Source organism: Salvelinus namaycush, chromosome 2 (assembly GCF_016432855.1).
Source record: "Salvelinus namaycush isolate Seneca chromosome 2, SaNama_1.0, whole genome shotgun sequence".
NCBI classification, from domain to species: domain Eukaryota; kingdom Metazoa; phylum Chordata; class Actinopteri; order Salmoniformes; family Salmonidae; genus Salvelinus; species Salvelinus namaycush.
The window spans coordinates 7,252,455-7,278,164 of record NC_052308.1 but is presented as its reverse complement, the minus strand read 5'-3'; the positions used below and the strand labels follow the sequence as shown (position 1 = coordinate 7,278,164).

At 42.3% G+C, this 25,710-nt stretch overlaps 1 protein-coding gene across 2 annotated transcripts in view; it reads left to right on the top strand.

Moving 5' to 3' along the window:
• Positions 1–25,710, top strand: part of arhgef3 (Rho guanine nucleotide exchange factor (GEF) 3) — a 63,091-nt gene that overhangs the window by 20,871 nt on the left and 16,510 nt on the right. Inside the window, exon 1 of one of the 2 annotated variants that reach the window (XM_039007084.1) lies at positions 14,646–14,959. The exons of the other annotated variant lie outside the window; for it this stretch is intronic. Coding sequence (XP_038863012.1) covers positions 14,852–14,959 — 108 coding nt within the window. The 5' untranslated portion in view covers positions 14,646–14,851. Of the gene's footprint in view, positions 1–14,645; positions 14,960–25,710 lie in introns of those variants that run through there. 2 annotated transcript variants of the gene reach the window in all.

Genomic DNA, 25,710 nt, shown 5'->3' with positions numbered 1-25,710 from the left:
TTGCTATCTGTAGCGTTAGTTCTAGGCAAATGTTGCAATTCTTCAGCCATTCCTGGACCTGTGACCAAAAACGAGCTACATATGGACAATACCAAAATAAATGATCTAATGACTCTGCCTCCTCACAACAGAATCTGCAGAGCTGGGAAGATTGTATACCCCATATATATAACATTCTATTAGTTGCAAGAATTTTGTACAGTAATTTAAATTGAAAAATTCGAAGTTTTGAATCCGGCGTTGTTTTGCGTATCAATTCATAATCCATTGTTAGTAAAATGTCACAGAGACCTTTACGGTTAGTTGATGAAAACGGAGCTTGCGCGATCCCATTAATTCAAAATGATATTCACAGATTGTCGCAACATTAGAAATTAGACACTGTTACTCTGGTCTCTCTGTCTGTGTGGAGGTTGGTGGGTTAGTAAGCCCAGGCAATAGCGTTTCAATTTATACCCAGCATGGCCCACTTTCTTTCCACGAAGGGAAATTGACGTTCAAGGGAACATTGAACACTTAAATAACACAAACATAGATTTCCAGTGCTGAGGTAGAAAGAGGCCTCCCTCCTCTGTAATGTAGATCTGAGGCTTAATATGTATGAAGTGTCACGGTTACGTTTCATTTCTAACATCAAAGAAATGTTTTGCCTTTTTTTTATGGCCCTTTAAAGACACATAGTACCTAATACGTTTCGTCATCTGGAAAGGGAGGTTGGGGTGGCTGCAACAGCTTAGTCACCCAAACGGTTTCAAGCCCCATCGAAGCAAAGGTGTGCTGTCACTCAAGCTCATTTTGTCATTTATATTCTGTTGGCAACAAGATATTGCATATGGCATGTGTTGCGATGTGGTCTGAGAATGAACACTTCTAATTTCTGTTATTTTTCATGAGAGATCATCGATTTGCTCTAGGAAAATCTGGAATGAAAGAATTACTGTGTGTGGTCTCTACCCCTGAGCCAAATGCCCAGTCTTACCTTCCACAGTAGCGTTCAGAAAATAGCCTATAATTGTTTAAGTATGTTCCCACTTCAAACCTTGAGAGCCTGGCTCACAGTAGCCTATAATCAGGGCTGGATTAATGCAGGGGTTTACTGGGGCTGAAGCCCCTGGGCCCAGGCCTGTGGCGGGCCCCAGGAGGCAGCAAAATAAAATATATACAGTATATATATACAGTACCAGTCAAAAGTGTGGACACCTACTCATTCCAGGGTTTTTCTTAGTTTTTATTATTTTCTACATTGTAGAATAATAGTGAACACATCAAAACCATGAAATAACACATAACTAAAAAAGTGTTCATCAAATAAAAATATATTTTATATTTGAGATTCTTCAAAGTAGCCACCTTTTGCCTTGATGAGAGCTTTGCACACTCTTGGCATTCTCTCAACCAGCTTCATGGGGTAATCACCTGGAATTAATTTAAGTGAACCATTAACCTCTACTACTTTCTCCTTTCCTGATAAATAGGACTTTACCCAGCCTAGAGGGATTCTGCTTAACCCCAGTGCCTCCAGTTTGAAGATTAGGAGACAGTGGTTAACTGTATCAAAGGCCTTCTGTAGGTCAAGCAGTACCATTCCACAGAGATTTCCCTCATCAATCTCTTTCGTGATGAAGTCAGTCAAGTAAAGTAGACATGAATCAGTGGAGTAAATACACATGCGCACAGTGATTAACACACGGGACGAGACACGTAATCATCTGCGCAATCCACAAGGGCACGAAAGCCAAAACACACAGCACAGGTACTCACACGCACTAACGGACATTGGAACAATAATTGACAGCCCAATCGAAACCAATGGGCACACTTATACAAGTACTAATAAGTGGGAACAGGGGACAGGTGTGCGTAATGAAAGTTCCGGAGGGATCCGTGACAGTACCCCCCCCCCCCCCCTGACACGCTGCACCAGCAGCGCAATGACACCGGCCTCGAGGACGATCACAGGAACGCAGTGCGGGTCGATCAGGACCCGATGCAGCTGCCAATGTTGCATCGTCATTGGACGGGCCAGTTGCCGCTGCCAAAGTTGCGGCAGCATCGGACGGACCAGTAGCAGTGGTGTCGGACGGACCGGTTGTGGCGGTGTCGGACGGGCCAGTTGTGGCTTCGTCGGACGGACCCGTTGTGATGACATCGGACGGCCCAGTTGCAGTTGCCGAAGTTGCGGTGGCGCCGGACGGACCAGTCGCAGCATCGTCTGTCTCCCTTAATGTTAGATTATTCTGTCACGCTGGTATAAATGGGTTGAGAGACAGGCGCAGGAATGCGTAATAGGGATTTTTATTAAGCTCAAATTACGGCGTGCCGTGTAAAGGCACGGGGACGAGGACCAAACAAACACATAACTTAACACAGGGTAGAAACCCAAAACAAAAGAGCGAGGAGTACCTCGAATAAATAACACATGCGCACGATGATTAACACACGGGACGAGACCCGTAATCATCTGCGCAATCCACAAGGGCACGAAAGCTCAAAACACACAGCACAGGTACTCACACGCTCCAACGGAACAATGGAACAATAATCAACAAGACCATGGTGAACAAAGGGCATATACTGTATATACACATACAATCAGTGGGAATAGGGGACAGGTGTGCGCAATGAAAGTTCCAGAGGGTTCAGTGACATGAATGAAGAGCCGAAATGAGTATCATCCTGGCATTTAAACCATACTCGATTTTCTAAATGTCACATACTATTAAACATTCTATGTGCGTGTGTGTGTACATGTGTGTGTACATGTGTGTGCGTGTGTGTGTGTGTGCGTGTGTGTGTGCGCATTTGTGTGCGCGTGTGCGTGCGTATGTGTGCGCATGTGCGTGTGTGCGTGCGTGTGTGTGCGTGTGTGCGTGCGTGTGTGTGCGTGTGTGCGTGTGCACTGTAAAAAGTGGGACAGTTGTTCATCTGAAGTGATTTTTATGATTGGTATGATCCAAAATTACGCTTTGGTTCATTCAACCTATTCTATTCAATTTATCTGAAATCAAATAACAACTTTGATAGATCAATGTGATTTTTTTATTCAATGAAAGCTTCTAAATTGCTTTCCACAACCGATGCGCATTCAAATTGGATAGCTGTGGGTGCAATATAGCAGCGGCAGCCTATCAGAAGATTTGGAGTCGTGGCCTATTGGAGGCAAGGCTTTGAGTAAGTTATTTTTGGCCACCTGTGAGAGTGAATTTCATTCCAGGTAATGTTAATTTTTGCTTTTTTATGATTATATGTACACTGCCAGAACTAAATATTAAATTATATCTGCATAAGTACTGTGATACTAAAGAGCCTGGAAAGTGTTCCATTGATGAGATGGTCATTCTTTGGTTACAATATTGTAACTAGTTCATGTAAAAGTCTTATGAAAATAAAGTGTTTGGAGTCATTATTTACGCCGTTAGAAAGGAGGGCTCGCAGTCAGGACCCTCCTTTTTTATCACAACAGTGTCATATGTATTAGTCACCAACATAAGAAAACAGACTAACAGGGAAAGACTCCCTGTACCAATAAGAAACGCTTCTTTTAATGTTCTGTTGCAAAACGTTTTTCTACGATCTGCACAAATTAATTTGACCCAGGCCTTTAGTTCAGACCAGTGAGTTTCTCAGCCTCTGGAACAATTATTATATTTTGTAGTCAAAGAGAGACCCAACCTCCCTATTATTAATTACTATTACTATGAATTACTAATCATAGTCACTTATTTTTCAACCAGCTTTTACTGGAACAGTATGTTTAGCTTTAATGTCCCTATGTCATTTAGTTTTTTCACATTTTACGTAATGTATTGTCAGTTTCAAAACAGGTAGCTTGTAATATGTCAAACACAAGGCTGTGATTATCTGTCTTGAGCAGAACAGTATGTGAAATGTGAAACACAGCTGGTTTGAGGAACTTGTTTATCCACACACAAACTGCCTTCCTGTCCTCAGCTCACACACAGTTTGGAATTCCTTCACATATAACATTAAGGATCTTTTAAGGATCGGACCCGTTAGATCAACCGTCCCACGGGTGGGACACCGATTCCATAGAGGTTAACAAATATCATGCCCTAGATGGGCTATAGAGAAGCAAATATGTACACGGCTACAACGCTGAAGGGATGTTGACTTAATGAAAGGGTAAAAATTAAACTGTTACAGAGCGACAGCAATCACCCAAGCATAATGATGACTTCTGTGATGAGAGGGTGTCAGCAGGGTGGGCATTGTACAGTAGTCATTTAGTGGTATTGTATTGAATTGAAGTCATATGCCACATGGATAGTAAAATAGCGGGCTGTTAGACAAGGACAGACAGAACAGAGAGAATGCCCAGTCAGCCAGTCAGTCAGTCCTGTCATTTGCACTACGGTAAATAAACACACTGGATGAAACTGACTGTAATTGGACAGTCTGACAGATAGCTGCTCTCCTGGTGTAAGTCTTGTTTGTATAACACCAAGCCTGCCTACACACACACACACACACACACACACACACACACACACACACACACACGCATGTACGCACACACACACACACACACACATACGGCAATACGTTGCCTCTAATTAAATTAATGGAGAATGAAGCATCCTTTATATCAGTGGCCACCAACCTTTTCTGAGTCAAGATTACTTTCTGAGTCAAGATTACTTTCTGAGTCAATTTCAATTTTGGTCTAAACGTAAGCCGAGATCTTCCACTCTAATTTTTTTTACTTAAACATGATCTTAAAAAACATAAGCCTATGCAACAGTAACCAATTAAAAACAGTTCTGTAGCAATGAGGTTTGTGCAGTAGGCTATAGGCCCAATAAATTGTCACTGCATATTGGCTATGCTTGAATTGCCCTGCCTATGGTGTTCTTCTCAGACCATTTTGAAATTATATTTAAAAAAATGTAGGTATAATCACACTGGTAATAGATCATTTGTTGTGAGCAAAATTGTTTGCTTTTTTTTCATTTTACTGGACTGATGGCCTGCATCTGATGATCAGTCTGAAGGGAGGGAGGCAGAGAGCAGCGGTGAGGCTGCCTCACAACCAACTCACCATCCCTCCGCTGAGAGAAGGGGACACAGTCTTTTCTCCAGCTGGTGGCAAAACTCAAGTCACACTGCATTATTTCTGCCTCATGCACCAATTCATATTGTTACTCCTTTGGCCAGAGAAAGTGAAATATTCTTCGACGTAAACCCCCCCCCCACAAACCTCTAATAATATCAACACAAGCTTATGGAAACACTTTGCTACTCATTCATTACAGCTGCAGTGCTGGTTGTAGCGTTAGTGGAAGTAGGGAGAATACACATTTTATAGCTTATAAAAGTGTTGGACAAAGTATTTACAGTGCTGAATAACAACTTAAACAGAAACATACTTATAAAAATAGCAGTTCTTTGCTGTATTCATTGAGTCTCTCTCTAGTCATGGTTTTAAAAGTTTTGAAATCTCAGTATCAACTTTGCTGTGCGCTCAAGACTTCTTTTTACAGTCTATGGTGTGAGGAATCTGTGCAGACACGGTGATCTGCGCTATCTGATTGGCCAGCGTTAGGCCTATAGGTGCACTTGATTTGCTCTCTGTGCCTGCTGGGTATACAGAGTTCTACTTTCAGACACATGAAATGGTTCCAAATGTGAGCACTTTGGCTTCCCTGCGCTAGGGCTGCTGAATCAAAAAATATATATAAAAGGAACACAAGGCTTTATCTTTGTTATTTTTTACAGAAATGTTTGGTGATCGACTACGAATGCCTTTGAGATCGATTTGTTGGTGACCACTGCTTTATATGGTTAAATTAAATTAGTCTTCCTGTCACCCCCAATAACACCCACACAGTGCCATCTAAATACACACACACACACACACACACACACACACACACACACACACACACACACACACACACACACACACACACACACACACACACACACACACACACACACACACACACACACACACACACACACACACACTTCTATCTCAACACCACGGGACTGTGAGTCCCTAGTTAATTAACTCAGTCTCTCATCTCTACTCAACAGAGCATCAGCCCAATGTTTAATATGGAGGATGTTCAATCGACTGCTTCATTCTGCTCTTCATCATGCAACAGCATTACTTAGCCTGCCAGCAAACTCTTTACCAGGCTAACAGCATTACTTAGCCTGCCAGACAAACTATTCACCAGGCTAACACCATTACTCAGCCTGCCAGACAAACTCTTCACCAGGCTAACACCATTACTCAGCCTGCCAGACAAACTATTCACCAGGCTAACACCATTACTCAGCCTGCCAGACAAACTTTTCACCAGGCTAACACCATTACTCAGCCTGCCCGACAAACTCTTCACCAGGCTAACACCATTACTCAGCCTGCCAGACAAACTCTTCACCAGGCTAACACCATTACTCAGCCTGCCAGACAAACTCTTCACCAGGCTAACACCATTATTCAGCCTGCCAGACAAACTCTTCACCAGGCTAACACCATTATTCAGCCTGCCAGACAAACTCTTCATCAGGCTAACACCATTACTCAGCCTGCCCGACAAACTATTCACCAGGCTAACACCATTACTCAGCCTGCCAGACAAACTCTTCACCAGGCTAACACCATTACTCAGCCTGCCAGACAAACTATTCACCAGGCTAACACCATTACTCAGCCTGCCAGACAAACTTTTCACCAGGCTAACACCATTACTCAGCCTGCCCGACAAACTCTTCACCAGGCTAACACCATTACTCAGCCTGCCAGACAAACTCTTCACCAGGCTAACACCATTACTCAGCCTGCCAGACAAACTCTTCACCAGGCTAACACCATTATTCAGCCTGCCAGACAAACTCTTCACCAGGCTAACACCATTATTCAGCCTGCCAGACAAACTCTTCATCAGGCTAACACCATTACTCAGCCTGCCCGACAAACTCTTCACCAGGCTAACACCATTACTCAGCCTGCCAGACAAACTCTTCACCAGGCTAACACCATTATTCAGCCTGCCAGACAAACTCTTCACCAGGCTAACACCATTATTCAGCCTGCCAGACAAACTCTTCACCAGGCTAACACCATTACTCAGCCTGCCAGACAAACTCTTCATCAGGCTAACACCATTATTCAGCCTGGCAGACAAACTTTTCATCAGGCTAACACCATTATTTAGCCATGTCAGACAAACTCTTCATCAGGCTAACACCATTATTCAGCCTGCCAGACAAACTCTTCACCAGGCTAACACCATTATTCAGCCTGCCAGACAAACTATTCACCAGGCTAACACCATTATTCAGCCATGTCAGACAAACTCCTCATCATGCTAACACCATTACTCAGCCTGCCAGAGAAACTCTTCACCAGGCTAACACCATTACTCAGCCTGCCAGACAAACTCTTCACCAGGCTAACACCATTACTCAGCCATGTCAGACAAACTCTTCACCAGGCTAACACCATTATTCAGCCATGTCAGACAAACTCTTCATCAGGCTAACACCATTACTCAGCCTGCCAGAGAAACTCTTCACCAGTCTAACACCATTACTCAGCCTGCCAGACAAACTCTTCACCAGGCTAACACCATTATTCAGCCATGTCAGACAGGCTTCACTGAGCTGAGCTCCCTCAGTGTTCATGACTCAGGATAGAAAATAGGGCTGTGAATTGCCAGGAACCTCACGATATGATATTATCACGATACTTAGGTGCCGATACGATATGTATTGCTATTCTTACGATTCTATATGTATTGCGATTCGATACATCAATTTTATTGCAATTTGATGTTCCAAACATATTGCTCATGATGTGTCTGCTGCAGGGAGACAAGGCATGGAAATAAAAGTGTTGGAAACATGTTGGCTCACTATTTAAAAAGAAGATGGAGAACAAGCTAAAAATATCAACGTTTTGGCGCCGGTAAAGCCAACTAACGTTAGCTAATGCTAGCTAGAAAAACAACAACATACTTGGGAGTCCAAAATAATATTGCGATATGTTATTGTAGCGATTTTCCCCCTATCACTAATAATAATAGAATATTGGGTTGGACAGGTTAGAAATGACGTCTATCTGGTTTCCAATACTTTCTATTTTTTTTAAATTATCAAAGTGAAGAAGCATGCTTATGTTCCCTCATTCAGTGTTGTTTGAAAGTCACTTCCAGATGAATACCTCAGGGGCAGAAGGCATGTTTTTGTACAGACAAGGGATGGGGTGTGAAGAGCTAACACAAGCTGCTCTGACTGATATGGACCTACAGAACTGCCAGAGGAGAGGATTTGATAATCAATTGTATCTTTCTGGTGGGTGGAAGGTTATCATGAACGCCACGTCTTAATAGTCTATCTTCAGTAATACCATCAGATCAGAAGAGATGTTCCTTTCTCAATGATAACATGATGACTCACTGACTGACTGACTGACTGACTGACTCACTGACTCACTGACTCACTGACTCACTGACTGACTCACTGACTAACTGACTGACTGACTGACTCACTGACTGACTGACTGACTCACTGACTGACTGACTGACTGACTGACTCACTGACTGACTCACTGACTGACTGACTGACTCACTGACTGACTCACTGACTGACTGACTGACTGACTGACTGACTGACTGACTGACTGACTGACTGACTGACTGACTGACTGACTGACTCACTGACTGACTCACTGACTCACTATCTGACTGACAGAACAGAAAAGGACTGACTGACTGACTGAGTCGCTGACTGACAGGACAGACTGACTGACTCCCTGCCTTACTTGACTGACTGCCTGCCTGACAGACTGGCAGACAGGCTGATTGCCTGACTGCCTGAAAGACTGACTGCCTGTCTGACTTACTGAACTATATGGATAGGGCTGAATGTGAATGTTTTTTTTACAGAAGAACTATAAAAAAACATACTGTATGACCATGGTAACAATTGAAAGAAAACACTTTAGAGATTGTGGGGAAATTATCAGACCTTAGGTGAGGACACAACAGATCACCTGACACAAGACTGAATCCAAACATTACACTGTTGATTTGATGTGCATTTTACATTTACTGAACTTTTTACAGCATTTGTCAATAACTAAGTCTGAAAATACTCCGGATACATTCAGTAACATAATAAGAATATTCATCGACATTTTGGAATAGGTGCAAGATAAGAAAATGATTACAAGGGTTTGAGTGAGAGGTCTAACTGGTATCTCCAAGTGGCCACACACCTCTCCAAAATGTGCACAGTTCCTAAGTGATTTCAATGCACTTTTATGACTCAAGGAAAGAGCCTTCAACTAAAAGGTGCTTTTTTTGAGCACTCCTAGCTGTGCCGTTGAGGGACTGAATCAAGGACACTTCTAGTTTTTTGGTTTGTAACACAGTCCTGCGTCCCCAACGTCACATAATTACTGTTGTTGTTTAAGCAATCCAAAAATATGACTATTTAAATCGCAATCTGGGCCATGTGGGCATAATTTGAACGTTTATTCTATTGCCGACATGGCTAGCTATGTTATAAAATATGATCTTACAGTGTTAAGCTTTCAAAAGTCACTTCAGACAAACAGATTGTAATTTTGTTGCCCATAGAATAGAGTCATGAGTGCATTCAGGTGAGTCTTCCGCAGCTAATTCTCTTCACAATTCGACACAGGCTCATTGTGTTCAGGACAACCCGGGGTATAGCGCATGTCATCTTTTAACTGTGGATCTAACACAACGATCATAAACGTTGTGTTAAATGACTCCTTTACCGTCGGGCAGCAGGTCTGATAGCAACTCAGTCTCAGAGATAGTTTATATCTACAAGCCATCAGACTGCTGAACACATGAACTGGACTGACCACCTGCACTGACTCTCAGCACCTTAGCACACATGCACTCACTCACTCACCCACACAGATATACACTCATCCACACCCACCCACCTGCCCACACAGATATACCCTCATCCACACACACCCACACAGACACACATATATTCATGCTACACACACATCACAACTGCTGCAGCCAGACCGTTATTGTTATTGCTTAATGCTGCACAATTTAAACACTTGGACTGATGGGTGTTATTTATTTATTATAATCCTCAATGTCTCATCTTTCAGAACACATCGACTCCTCTTGACTTACAGCATTTCCCTCACTCAGACAACAACAAATGTGCAAAGGTATCCCAATTAGGGGGTGAAGCGGAGACCCTGAGCTCTGACGTCATGTATAGCATGTTACTGTACAGCCACTGCGTTCCAATTTAGGCGCTTGTCAATGACAAAATGGTCAATTTTCAACCCGTATACGGAATGACGGGGGCTGTAAGTGGACAGGGCTACGAAGGGAAAAAAACACCACTTGCTAAAAATAGTCTTGAAATATGTAACTCATGTTTCTTAATTCAGACGAAGAGGTAAGCTATTGGATAACATGTATTATTTCATCTACTGACTGCCATTATCATACGTCATTACCGCTATTCATTACCGTTATTCATTACCGTTATTCACTCTTCTTTTTAAGGCACATGGAATTTCTAAATTTCTAAATAACTAAATAAGTATATAAAACAAATGCAACATTAATGTAAGATTCATGTTCTTTTCTTGATAAGAATGGGCTGAGGCACATCAGCTGAGGGCAGATGTGTGTCAGCGTAGGGCCTGGGGCACCTGAAACGAGTGGGAACAAAAATACATCTCTTATGTCTCTTAGATATCACACATAAATGAATGACAACAACAAACATTAAAATCACAAAAAAAATGTATTCAATGTAATTTATTGATTTGCTGTGTTGACCTAACCTGATTTGTTTAGTGATTGTCCATATTGAAGTTGAAAGTTCACACGTGATACTGGGAGCTGGATAGATTCTATTTTGACTTTACAGAGTCGTTGACCCGCGTAGCAGTCCTGACATCTGAACCCTGACACACAAACACACTCACACACACACACACACACACACACACACACACATACAAACACAACCCCCCCCCCCCCCCCCCCCCAGCCCATTTAAAAAAACATCACTGTTTATCTTTCTGTCCACTCATCATTCTCCTCTCATCTCATCTCTCTTTACCAGAACAAAGGATGTCATTCTGTGGTGAGTCTATTGCGAGGTGTCATGTTTAGGTGTTGATGCAGAATTTCCTGTCATCCGGGTGTGCACCAGAATAGGGCCGTCGTCTATACGTTTATTTTTTTAAACACACAGATTGGAAAATGGATAAGCAAGAAATGACACAAAAAGTAGCGCAAAAATAGATTGACGAGAAGTTGACGTGCATAGTTGTTGTAAATGTGAGGAAACTGTCGCATGGCACGTTATGTCGTTCTACTCTCTAGGTGTTTTCTTTTCATCCTGTTTGGTGATGCCACGAAAAATGTTCATCCTCAGATTGGAAAATAAAGTTATATTCTATTTTATTCATGATGTTTACTTCAACACCATGCTCACAGTGATGCCAACTGCTGCCAGATGGTTGTGGTTAAGAGGTTGGGCCAGTAACCGCAAGGTTGCTGGTTCAAACCCCCGATCTGATTAGGTGAAAAATATGTCGATGTGCCCTTGAGCAAGGCACTTAACCCTAATTGCTCCTGTAAGTTGAGCGTCTGCTAAATTACTAAAAAAGTTTTTTAAATTATCAGCATAGTAGTACACTAATTAGAAGTCCCCATGTGGATTTCCAATAGATAGAACAACTGCAGATCCGACTGGGTCACTATACATTGGCATGACATGAATAGTATATTAGTTGTATCCGTAATACTTTATTTGAAGAGTATCTACATAATTATAATGGTGGTTATATTTCTCTTATGGACTAAGGACATCATTACACATTCATAAGCCAAACCGAACACTTCCATATACCATACAAAATCACTTTTGATTATGGTTGTATCCTTTCAGTTGGGCTTTCAGTTGGGCTATATCACCTATATCCTGTTTGTATTTGTGTCAGTCAACGTACACCTGTAATATCCATTGACCTATTTATTTATTACTGAACAACAGGAAACTATAATATATCTTGGAACAAACAGGTTGGACCCAGACATAATCCAGGGGTTAGTGAGTTAGTTGGACCTATAATACAGTTCCCAGCCAGGTCAGGATAGACCAACTCTATTTTCTATTGTATGATTGTTGGCACCGTGGATAGAACTGGAACTAAGGCCTCCAGTGTCTTGAAACATGCGGGCCAGGGGGCCGTTAGGTTTGAGTGACACTTCACTGAGTGACAATGTGAAAGCCAGTGTTTGTTTACAGCCAGGCAGTAGCTTGGCTCGAGTGTGAGGGGAGAGGACTGGCAGGGGCTAGGCTGGTCCACACACACACACACACACACACACACACACACACACACACACACACACACACACACACACACACACACACACACACACACACACACACACACACACACACATACACATACACACACACAACACACTTTCCTCCCCCTGGCCTAGGCCCTAGCCTACACACATCCCTGGTCTTATAGGAAAACACAAAGCCAGGAACTTCTCAGCCCGTCCAGAACAAAGACTCTTAAAAGTGGGATCAATTTCCTGCTGGTCTGAAACTGGATTTGGGAACCGCTGCTGTGGAGAACTATTACTTAAACAAATCATAAAACACAACATGCAAGGCCCCCCACCTTTGCTTTCTGAAACAGGAGTCTGCACTGTGCACAGGGAGCTGCTGGGGATTTAATGGACCTTTTACAGCAGTGGGCTAAATCAGGGTGTTTCTTGGTAGTCTTAAACAAATCTACTTTCAAACTAAAGTATACACCTCACACACATGGTTATGGGTGTAAAAAAAAGAAGACACCTGCACCATGTCAGATATAGAGGTGAATTTTGAGTTTGCATCCCAATGTCACACTTTATATACATCGAAGAAGACTGAAATATAACAAAACCGTTTTACATAGAAATACCAGATTTTCAAGTAATGTTTTTCAAGTAATGTTCATTAATATAATAGTAATAGTATTCCACCCATCCATGAGGCCACTAGATCAGCAGCAGGAAAGGCAGTGCTTTCTCTGCTTTTATTTCTATAATTTGACCAAATCATAAAACACAACATGCACAACATGCACCCCAGGTGGAGCAGTCAGAGTCAGGACTCAGGGTTTATGTTCCAAGGTCTTTTCTGATTAACTTTAAATAGAATAATATGGCTTTTCCATACTGCACAGAACACACAGAGGTTATTAAAACAAGGTTGGGAGAGGTATGCATGGCATGAGAGTCTATCCTAACAGAGGATATGTTTCAAATTGATTATTGCATTGTTGAGTTTTGAGTTTGCAAGAAAGGCATTTCACTGTATTTGTCCGTGTGACCTTGAAACTTAAAATGGTACCAATAGAAAAATAAAAGTTTAATGAGCCAATCACAGGACCTGCAGTGCTTTAGGAAGAATACGGGACAGTTTGAAATGTACTGTGTTGGTGGGTGAGGGGGTTCCCAAAATAGGGGAGGGTTATCAAACTTTTTTTGCTTTGCTTTGGGCAGCGTTGTGTGGGGTTTTTTGGGCACAGGGGAAGGTAGTGCATTTTTTCCCTGGTTTACATTCGCACTTTTGCAGGTTTTACTACATGATTTCTTCCATCCTTGACAGATTTCCTGATCTCCGTGCATGTGCCTCCCCTATATCAATGTGTTTTGGTACTTCCCTTATGCACTACGCTTATCCGCGCACTAACTATACCACAGGACCATATAGTGTAGACTGTCTATCCTGCCATCTAACCACCATTCGTAGTGACAGTAGTGCTAGATGGATCGTTTGTCCAGATCTGTAATAGGCTAACTAGTATCATACCACACATAAAATAATTCAAAGCTGCACCAATGTTCAATATAAGCAGAGGCCAGCTGTGCCATTGTTCATGAAAGAACAGGGAAGACATGAGACACGCAGCTCAAAAATATCCCCTATATATCCTGTTTAGGGACAATACCAGTATTCTACCTAGACTATCCTACAACACCACAATGCAATAAATCATTGCATAATTGTTTTCAAGTGAGTAGAATTCTACTCTAGGCTGTAAACTGCATGGAAAATATCCATTGAATAACCGCACAAAAGCCATGTGATTTGAATATTTCATTCCATTTGGATCCACTTGGATCAGTCGTGGGTATACTCTCGACAGTTTCTAAGGTCTAGAAAGACACAGAAGCAGACCAGTCTGGCTGTATTTTAAGTTCTGATTCTGAGATGTGCTGTGCTGTCTGTGGCGGGTCATCATTCTCCCAAGTAGTCCTATGATAATATCCACGCTTATAAACACAGGCTCGCTACAGTTTTTGTTATTTGTTGTCGCAAACATTATGAGTTTTATGAGAACATTTGAGTTAATTCTATAAGTATGAGGGTGGAGGTTGTGCAATTCATTTTTTACTTTTGAAGGGGAGGGTCATATGTTAAATGCTGGGGATGGGGGTGCATTTTATTTTACCCCCCCCAGTACATTTCGAACTGCCCCTAATAATACACAATGTGCACACATTCTGCAAGTCGAATGTGTGGTGAATGTGGTGAATGTGGTGAAGGGGTATTTCTCTCCAGTGCGCAGCGCGTTCGCTCGCTTTCGTTTCCCGTGAGATACCAATACACGCCGAGAGCGCACCGCAGGATCGTTTTTTTTGTCTACTAAAACAGAGGGTCTCGCTACTTACTGGCAGTCGCGGTTTTCACAGCAGCCCAGGCGAGCACAGTAGCTGCTGGAAGACTAGACCGTGTCTGTAGCTACCCTGCCGCATTCACAAGCTCCCTGGCCGGGGAAAGTGACAGCATGGTGGTGGCCAAGGATTACCAGTATTACCTCGTTGTGAAGAGGGCGAACTGCTCTCCGGAGGTGCAGACAGTCAGCAGCAACATCCATCCGGCTAAAGAAGTGGAGGTATGTAGATAATGTAGGGAGTCTAATATGCGATATAACTCTCATAAATTGCGTTCATTTATTGCAGTTTCCACACCGCAAATTTAGTTTTCTCTAAATAAGTTGGGCATGCATGCATGCACTAAGTGGAGGCAACACTGACAGTGAGTGATGTGCAGACTGGGTTGTTGTGGATATTTAACCAAACAATGTGGCAAAAGTTGAATGCAATCACTTATGGAATGTTGACAAAATAGTATCGGCTGAAGCATTTGAGGACATTTACTGCCACATTTGTACTGATGATTGCACAACTATTTTCAACGTGAATCACATTGTTGGTAGTGTTATTATTGCTTTTAAAGTATAGAGTATTATTTTGTAAATAAATACATTGATGAGGTCCTATTATGTAAATGTTTACCCAACAGTAGTTTGAGGAAGTTAAATGAGTCTTGCGTAAAACCTTTGCCTGAGACCGGTTGTCTAATGTCTACTCTAGACTTTAGCTCAGCAGGTTAACACAGTCACGGCAGGTAGAAGACCAGGGTTCAAACCATTCACATCAGAGCAGAAGTCTCAGGCATTGCACAGCTGATGTTTCCTCTGCTCTGCTGTGCTCTGCTGTGCTCTGCTGTGCTGTGGTGTGGTTTGTCTCTTCATTTTAACTTCTCAACTTAACCAAGCCAATTTCACATAGTTATTTCATCTACTTTGTTTTGTACCTTCAGCGTTTTGTACTGGTGAACATGGTGGCCTTTTATTCAAGTCTCTTTAGCTGTTCTGTCACAGATGAGTCAGTCAAAAGCTGTGCTAAGCTTTCTTCACAGATATACAGTATGAACTACCTTGGGGGCATGAGAAGAGAACGGAGCGGCACCCTTTCAAACATCACACACACATCACGGGATCTGTTACAAGATGACGATCGTAGACTTGAATAAATGGTTTCTTTCTCATCTATGGCCGAAGGTTTGTTGTTGCACCAGAGAACATAAGAGAAGCAGCATAGCGATGTTGTGACGTTGAACTGGAGAGCTTAGACATTCACAATTCACAGCTGATTGATGGTAGAGTGACAGGGAAGATGTTTGATCTTGCTAGCTGTGTGGAGGTCACAGCGACGTGTCATTGGACAGTAGCCAACATCTCATGAATACAGCTGTTAGGATGAATGATTTATTGGGATAGGACTGAAGTGAGTGCTCTAAGTCAGAGTAAGCTGCTATTCTATTCTAGCTACCAGGACCAATTAAAAAATAATATAAAATAACTAAGTTGGGAATGGAAAAGTCTATTCTGTCTGGTGTGTTAATCCAGGTACTATGAGAGAACATAATGTGCTCATTCCACATTTACACTGCAGATTACGAGGTGGATGTTGAATTACTACTTGTGTTATTATGATGGTGAATGCTACCATTTCTGGCCATATGAAACTTTGACTGAAGTGTTTGTTTCATTTGACATTTGACATTTTAGTCATTTAACAGTCATTTATCCAGAACGACTTACAGGAGCAATTAGGGTTAAGTGCCTTCCTGTATAAAAGACGGTCTGACTCTGATACAATGAGTCAATGCAGCATGACGATACAGTACTAATTCAAGCTGTCTGCCCCCAAGTCTTTGTCTTTGAAAAGTCAAGGAGTCCTATCTGGTCAATACTGTAGAGAGGAACAGTCATGTTTTCACGGAAGGACTACTAATACCCTGGCCTTTATAACAGTAGAGAGAACACCCCTGTGGCAATGTTGGGTCGGAGGCAGGGACGGGGACGGGGACTGGGACCCCCCACCACACATGAGTGTTCCTATTGCTCATTCTAACAGGAAGCTCAGAAGAACAGCTAAGCTACTGTGGAGCCCTGTGTCAGCAGCCTCTGACATGGGAGTCACACAGTGTCTGGTCAGACTCTGAAGGTTCTGGGAAGAGGGAGGGAGGGAGGAAAGCACAAGAAATAAAGACAAGACTGTGAGGAAAGGGAGGAGAGAAGAGAGTTGAATGTGGAAGACAAGCCATCTGTCCGGGGTAGCTGATCATTAACACACACACAGATCAGCTCTTATATAGCTTTCCCAGTGAGTCACCACCTCACCTCGCTGCTCTCGTCCCCTCCCAGCCTCACAGCCTTTTTCCTCTGTAGGATCAGTTACCTGCAGTCCTGTTCTTCCATGTTGTTCTTACCAACCTAAATCTTCTAAAACCATTACTTTCAACAACATGTGTTTCTCTCTCCCTGCCTTCTAAGTCACACTCTGGGCCATGGGAATATTACTTATTGACCCACCAGTACTTCCTGGCAACATCTCTAGCTGACCCTGAGTATGGTAGTACTCTTTCATGTTGAAAAATGTTACATACTGTAACTCTTTTATTCATGGTTGTCATAACAGGATTCTGAATGTTACATACAGGATTTCTGACAAACCTGGAAATTGCAAGAGAAGTCCCATTTATTTCGATACTTTACATTGAGCATTTGTTCTTAGTTACTTAATAACAAATTTTACATTTCAGTCATTTAGCAGATGCTCTTATCCAGAGCAAATAGGGTTAAGTGCCTTGCTCAAGGGCACATCAACAGCTTTTTCACCTAGTCAGCTCATGGATTCAAACCAGCAACCCTTTCAGTTATTGTCCCAACACTCTTAACCACTAGGCTACCAGCCGCCCCAGATAAAACAACAACCAATGTTTATTCTATGACACAATTCCCACGTACAATCCATTTTTAAATGAATCATCGGGAGATCTGCTTTCACACTTTAACATTTTCAATCAGCATCAGATTATTCACACAATCAGAAATAAAACATATATTTGTCTCTAGAGAACAGAGCAGGACAGAGATGCAGCAGTGACTCAGCTAGGTTAATCGGCCAATAACAATGGAATGGAGGTGGGGTGGGGTGGCAGGGTGGAGGTGGGGGTGAGGATGGAAGTGGGGGCTGCCATGCTCAGATATGAAAGGGCAATTCCACAGTAACGGAATTACGCTTTGACTGAGATTTTTCACTTTAAAATGTACGCCAAACAAAAAACATTTATTTCAAGGTTTAACAAACCATACAAATCTATGCACAAGTACTACTTTGAATAATTTACACATAATTTTTTAAAACTTTTACTGGAAGAACTGTGCAGATGAAATGTTTGGTAACGGTAAAATCTCCCTCAGTTTTTTTATACGACCGCGTTTTCCTAAAACTCTGTTAAGTATCTGCTCCGAATGAAGATTGAAAGATGTCTGCAGGCAGAAAGAATGGGGTGTCAGCTGTGACATCACACCTTGAGTTTGAGAACATTTTATTTTGGTTATTGAAGGTGAAGTGGATTTACATCCAGTAACAGAATTACATCATGGGTCCCTGATCTGTACTATACAGAAATGAATCAGTATGGAATGAATATACTGTACTTTTCTTTACTTTACTGTACAATTGTGTACACTACTGTGCTCTACTGTACTGTGCTGTCCAAACTGTTGAAACATAGACGTCTATGATTGGTTCAGATTTGGTTCGGCCAGGGCGGACTGACCAAATTTGAACTACTTTTCAAAGTCCATGGATGTCCGGTGTCGGTCGGTGCTCAGTAGGTGAGGATGCTTTACTGTAAGTAAATGAAAAGAGAGTAGGCGTCATGGTATGTGTCAGTAACCCAACTGGAGAGAGGTTAATGTCTTTCGTTGTATTTCTTTTACCTTTTCAATACTTTTTTTTCCTGATATATGTTGTGTAAGACCCCTTTTCCATCTGTTTGACCAGAAATCAAAGCCTTTGATTGGTCCTAATTATTTTAGGATGGAAAATTGTTAAAATGTATACATGCCTTAATTTCTGAAAAAAATATAGTCTTAGCTTTCATTTGACACCCAATTCAACATGCTCCTATCTACTTCTCATGGGTCCTTTTACATGGAAATGCCCGTAATCTCTATTTGGCGAGGTGGGAGTTCTACAGGTTTCCAGCTGAAATCAGTCATCCAGTCAGTCATCAAGGAGGCACTACATTCTCAGAAAAAAAGGGTGTGGTTAGAGTACAGTATTGTTCCCGCGGGTACAAAAATATCTATTTAGACATAATATATTTTTAGAGGTACATATGGGCAATTCCTTGGTAAGAGAATGATGCTGAGACTCAAATAAAAACCAACGATTGCAACGTTAAACAAGCCATACAACTCTATGCACAAGGACGACTTTCAACTTTTAACAATTTCCACTGAACATTTTACAAAAACACATTTATTTGAAGAACAGTGCAGATGCAAAGTTTGGTAACAGAATGACGGTTTTGGAAGTTGTTAGAAGTCGTCCTTGTGTATGGATTTGTATGGTTTGTTTAACTTTGCAATCATTGGTTTTTGTTTGACATACATTTTAAAGTGAAAAATCTGAGTCTCAGCATCTCTCTGTTATCGTGGAATTGCCCCACATGGTAGTGTTCGGTATCTTTTAGGGTACATGTGCAGATAATCTAGTATTAATGGTGCATTTTTGTAACCAAAATTTTGAATATAAAGGTACAATCATGACACTCTCTCAAACCACATCCATCATTTTCAATTTCCCAGCATTCTCCATTGCACCTGGAGTTTTTGAATTGTTTGTTTCAATATGTGTGTTTTTGCATACACATTGATTTATCTTGTGCCACACAAAGATAAATAGCACATTTGTAAACTAATCTGTTAGTAGTTGGACTTAATGCACCCGTTACTTACATTTTAGGAGACACTCTTATCTAGAGCAACATACAGTAGTGAGCGTATACATGTTCATACTTTGTAGTGGTCCCCTGTGGGAATTGACCCCACAACCTTGGCGTTGCAAGTGTCGTGCACTACCAACTGAGCCACGTGGGACTTTATTCAGATAGTTTAGGTAGTCTCCTTTATCACTTTTCCCTACCTTGGCAGTCATTGTAAATGCAGGTTGCTTGTCATTAAAAAAATTAAAAATCCTAACTCTGCCTGGCTTCCTGTAGGAATTACATATCACTTTGCAAGCCAGCATAATGTGATTTGCCCAATAAGTTTCAGATCACTGGGTAAAGCTAGACTGTGAAGGTAAGGCCTTATATATGTAATATATTGTGATAAAGAGTTTAATTTCAATGATAAAATATCCTCTTAGGCACTCACTTCGCAGAAAGGCTACAGGACTGAAAGCTGTTGAATGCAACGACCATGTCACTAGCAAACACAGTAATGGGTGGTACTGGTAACTAAACATTTTGCTTGCAAGGCACCCTGGGAAATATGCAAATAATGTTTTACACTCAACAGTGCTACCCTAAAAAGGCAAATTTTTAAAACATTTTCCAATGGAATGGTTTTGTACCTGTACCATCTTGTCCCCTACGGTATACTATTGTCTCTTTTAAGGTATATACTGCAAGGGTACAATTATGTACGTATAACTAAAGGTTCAAAGGTCGTACCATCCAGGGTACCACTACAGTGACAAGCGTTTGTAGGCACAACGAGGCCCGGGAACCTGGCAGCCACGTCTGGATAGCGTTAGTTTGCCAGCCAGACAGGATGTCAGCTTTGTCTGTGACAGGGAGATAGGAGTCCAGCCAGCACAAGCAGTGCTTTACTGATTGTATGAACTATGAACAGAACATAAGCTGCGATTAGTGCCAACCTATTAGTCACTGACTCATCTGACTGAGAAGAACTAGGTGTCCTGACTGAAATCTGTTTTTTTGTTGTGTTTTATTGACGTTTCAATAAGCAAGTTTATCAGCTGAAAAATTCTGATTAAAGTATTTTTAAGTGCCTAAATACCTAACACATTTTCTCATCATAATTCTTTCAATTTTGGTAAATCAAATAAAATTTTATTGGTCACATACACATGGTTAGCAGATGTTAATGCGTGTGTAGTGAAACGCTTGTGCTTCTAGTTCCGACCGTGCAGTAATATCTAACAAGTAATCTAACAATTTCACAACAACAACCTTTTACACACAAGTGTAAAGGAATGAATACGAATATGTACATATAAATATATGGATGAGCGATGTCCGAACGGCATTGGCAGGATGCGGTAGATGGTATAAAGTACAGTATATACATCTGAGATGAGTAATGTAGGGTATGTAAACATTATATAAAGTGGGATTGTTTAAAGTGACTAGTGATATATTTATAACATCCAATTTTGAATGATTAAAGTGGCTGGAGGTTTGAGTCAGATTTGAGTAGTAGTTGTAGCAGTGCGGTACGTAGTTCGGAGGAAATTGGCTGGAGGTTTGAGTCAGATTTGAGTAGTAGTTGTAGCAGTGCGGTACGTAGTTCGGAGGAAATTGGCTGGAGGTTTGAGTCAGATTTGAGTAGTAGTTGTAGCAGTGCGGTACGTAGTTGGGAGGAAATTGGCTGGAGGTTTGAGTCAGATTTGAGTAGTAGTTGTAGCAGTGCGGTACGTAGTTCGGAGGAAATTGGCTGGAGGTTTGAGTCAGATTTGAGTAGTAGTTGTAGCAGTGTGGTGCGTAGTTCGGAGGAAATTGGCTGGAGGTTTGAGTCAGATTTGAGTAGTAGTTGTAGCAGTGCGGTACGTAGTTCGGAGGAAATTGGCTGGAGGTTTGAGTCAGATTTGAGTAGTAGTTGTAGCAGTGCGGTACGTAGTTCGGAGGAAATTGGCTGGAGGTTTGAGTCAGATTTGAGTAGTAGTTGTAGCAGTGCGGTACGTAGTTCGGAGGAAATTGGCTGGAGGTTTGAGTCAGATTTGAGTAGTAGTTGTAGCAGTGCGGTACGTAGTTCGGAGGAAATTGGCTGGAGGTTTGAGTCAGATTTGAGTAGTAGTTGTAGCAGTGCGGTGCGTAGTTCGGAGGAAATTGGCTGGAGGTTTGAGTCAGATTTGAGTAGTAGTTGTAGCAGTGCGGTACGTAGTTCGGAGGAAATTGGCTGGAGGTTTGAGTCAGATTTGAGTAGTAGTTGTAGCAGTGCGGTACGTAGTTCGGAGGAAATTGGCTGGAGGTTTGAGTCAGATTTGAGTAGTAGTTGTAGCAGTGCGGTACGTAGTTCGGAGGAAATTGGCTGGAGGTTTGAGTCAGATTTGAGTAGTAGTTGTAGCAGTGCGGTACGTAGTTCGGAGGAAATTGGCTGGAGGTTTGAGTCAGATTTGAGTAGTAGTTGTAGCAGTGCGGTACGTAGTTCGGAGGAAATTGGCTGGAGGTTTGAGTCAGATTTGAGTAGTAGTTGTAGCAGTGTGGTGCGTAGTTCGGAGGAAATTGGCTGGAGGTTTGAGTCAGATTTGAGTAGTAGTTGTAGCAGTGCGGTACGTAGTTCGGAGGAAATTGGCTGGAGGTTTGAGTCAGATTTGAGTAGTAGTTGTAGCAGTGCGGTACGTAGTTCGGAGGAAATTGGCTGGAGGTTTGAGTCAGATTTGAGTAGTAGTTGTAGCAGTGCGGTGGTTAGTTCGGAGGAAATTGGCTGGAGGTTTGAGTCAGATTTGAGTAGTAGTTGTAGCAGTGTGGTGCGTAGTTCGGAGGAAATTGGCTGGAGGTTTGAGTCAGATTTGAGTAGTAGTTGTAGCAGTGCGGTACGTAGTTCGGAGGAAATTGGCTGGAGGTTTGAGTCAGATTTGAGTAGTAGTTGTAGCAGTGCGGTACGTAGTTCGGAGGAAATTGGCTGGAGGTTTGAGTCAGATTTGAGTAGTAGTTGTAGCAGTGCGGTACGTAGTTCGGAGGAAATTGGCTGGAGGTTTGAGTCAGATTTGAGTAGTAGTTGTAGCAGTGTGGTGCGTAGTTGGGAGGAAATATAGACCTACAGCTAAACAAGGTTGAATGTTTGCTTTTGTTTATGTGAGAAATGAGGAGGTGAGAGTATCTAAAATAAATGTTGACGCTTATAAACAAATCACTTCTGTAGCGTGGTATAGTCCCACCCCATCCCCTACACACACACACACACACACACACACACACACACACAGCTCTTTTCTGTGAGATCTTTGTGACACTAACGCTGGGAATCGATGACTGCTTTTTTGTTGACGTGGTAGACAGACAAGTTGTTTTGAAAAAGAAATGAAAGTTGCCACAAAACACTTCTCCTCATTGCTGCTGGATTTTTCCCCCCTAATTATTTGCATTATCACAGGCACAAGAGATACAAGTACACAATGAAGTGTGTTACAGTGTTGTAAATCTGGTGTTCCACCACCATGTAATTACCCAATATGTAAAACCACTATGTGCATTGATTTACTAGTTCCAATCCAGGACAGGCAGCTTGGAGGCATGTTCAGACCAACATCAGGACATATTGAGCTGTGGGCCCCACGCCACGGCCTAGTCTCACTCTTGGTGTGTGTGTGTGTGTGCGTGTGCGTGTGTGTGTGCGTGTGGTGCTGTATTGCTGCTCTCATGTTCAGATGTGATGAACATAACTCCTGTGGGCCAGTTTGATCAGGCCAGTATAGGAACATAATCTACAGTTCCAACAGGTGTTGAAGGATATTATTAGGAGATTTCTCAGCTCGGGCTTCATATGAACATAGCCGCGGGAAGATGTTTGAAGGTGGGGGGGGGGGGGGGGGGGGGGGCATTTTGCCAGCGCTACAGACGGCTATATCGGTCTGCTAATACAGGACTAGTAAAAGCTCAGTGCACTCCTTTTGTGAAATATATTTGTATTAATATCATGTTTTTATTCTTATTTTTCAGGGGGTGCTGCAGCACACTCAGAACCCCTACTTCCTGCAGCTTTGCATATGAGAGACCTAGATAATTATGCAAGGTTTGTTTATACACCTGTTCTTTTTTAGAACAACCAAACCATGTGTCTGAATTTGTCTGTTTGTGCAAGTCGAAAGATATAATAAAAGGAAAGGAAAGAAAAATAGACATTGGAAAAGACAGTGTAAGAAAGACATTCAGGGTTCATGAGGTCAAACACACAAAGGAAGACAACGTTTGAAAGAGCGATACACTATTGTATCTAATCAGTTGATGAAGTGGTAAACAGATAACAGGTGAAGTAACTTCTCCTATAGTCTGATATGTCTTTCGTCATACCTCTACTACCTCTGTACTATCTATCTGCCCTGTAGAGATCAGTCTCTACCTGTGTACTATCTATCTGCCCTGTAGAGATCAGTCTCTACTACCTCTGTACTATATATCTCCCCTGTAGAGATCAGAGCCTCTCAGTGAGACAGGGGATGTACTAAATGACTGAGGGAGCTGCTGCTGTTGATAATGACATTGATTGGCAAGTCAATTTAAAACAGCAGAACAGATTGTGTAAAGTGTTTTATGTCAGAGTAGCAGAGCCTTGAGGTCCTAGAGCTAAATTCAGCCAGTCTGTTGTTGCATAAGTAGTATTGAAACAACATCATTTGTTTCAATCAGGTGTATTTGTCCAGGGTTACAATACAATCTGTTGGGGGTTCTGGAGGACCAGGGGTTCTGGAGGACCAGGGTTACAATACAATCTGTTGGGGGTTCTGGAGGACCAGGGTTACAATACAATCTGTTGGGGGTTCTGGAGGACCAGGGTTACAATACAATCTGTTGGGGGTTCTGAGGACCAGGGTTACAATACAATCTGTTGGGGGTTCTGGAGGACCAGGGTTACAATACAATCTGTTGGGGGTTCTGGAGGACCAGGGTTACAATACAAACTGTTGGGGGTTCTGGAGGACCAGGGTTACAATACAAACTGTTGGGGGTTCTGGAGGACCAGGGTTACAATAAAATCTGTTGGGGGTTCTGGAGGACCAGGGTTACAATACAATCTGTTGGGGGTTCTGGAGGACCAGGGTTACAATACAATCAGTTGGGGGTTCTGGAGGACCAGGGTTACAATACAATCTGTTGGGGGTTCTGGAGGACCAGGGTTACAATACAAACTGTTGGGGGTTCTGGAGGACCAGGGTTACAATACAAACTGTTGGGGGTTCTGGAGGACCAGGGTTACAATACAATCTGTTGGGGGTTCTGGAGGACCAGGGTTACAATACAATCTGTTGGGGGTTCTGGAGGACCAGGGTTACAATACAATATGTTGGGGGTTCTGGAGGACCAGGGTTACAATACAAACTGTTGGGGGTTCTGGAAGACCAGGGTTACAATACAATCTGTTGGGGGTTCTGGAGGACCAGGGTTACAATACAATCTGTTGGGGGTTCTGGAGGACCAGGGTTACAATACAATCTGTTGGGGGTTCTGGAGGACCAGGGTTACAATACAATATGTTGGGGGTTCTGGAGGACCAGGGTTACAATACAATCTGTTGGGGGTTCTGGAAGACCAGGGTTACAATACAAACTGTTGGGGGTTCTGGAGGACCAGGGTTGGGAAACACTGACCTATATAGTGCACTACTTTAGACCAGAGCCATATGGGGACCTGGTCAAAAGTAGTGCACTTTATAGAGGAATAGGGTGCTATTTGGGATACAACCTAAGGAAGCAAGTAGGCTTTGATTAAATAGGGAATGGATCCCGTTGTGAGTAGATGGTAGATACTGTTAAAATTGACAGCATTTGTACAGTCTGATTTGTACTGTCACTCACTTCTCTATAAGGAACTGTGGATTATTTACTGGCCCTGCTTTTTACTGCAGAACCACAACTGTCTGTCTGTCCTGTGTGTGTGTGTGTGTGGTGTGTGTGTGTGTGTGTGTGTGCATGTGAATGTGTGAAGCAGGCGAGTGTGAATTGTGAAGAGGGAGTACTCGGTCTGAAAGTACTGTTTTCCCAGAATACTGATCAAATAGCTGCAGTGACGTCACTGGGCGCCTCTGCAAAGGCACCG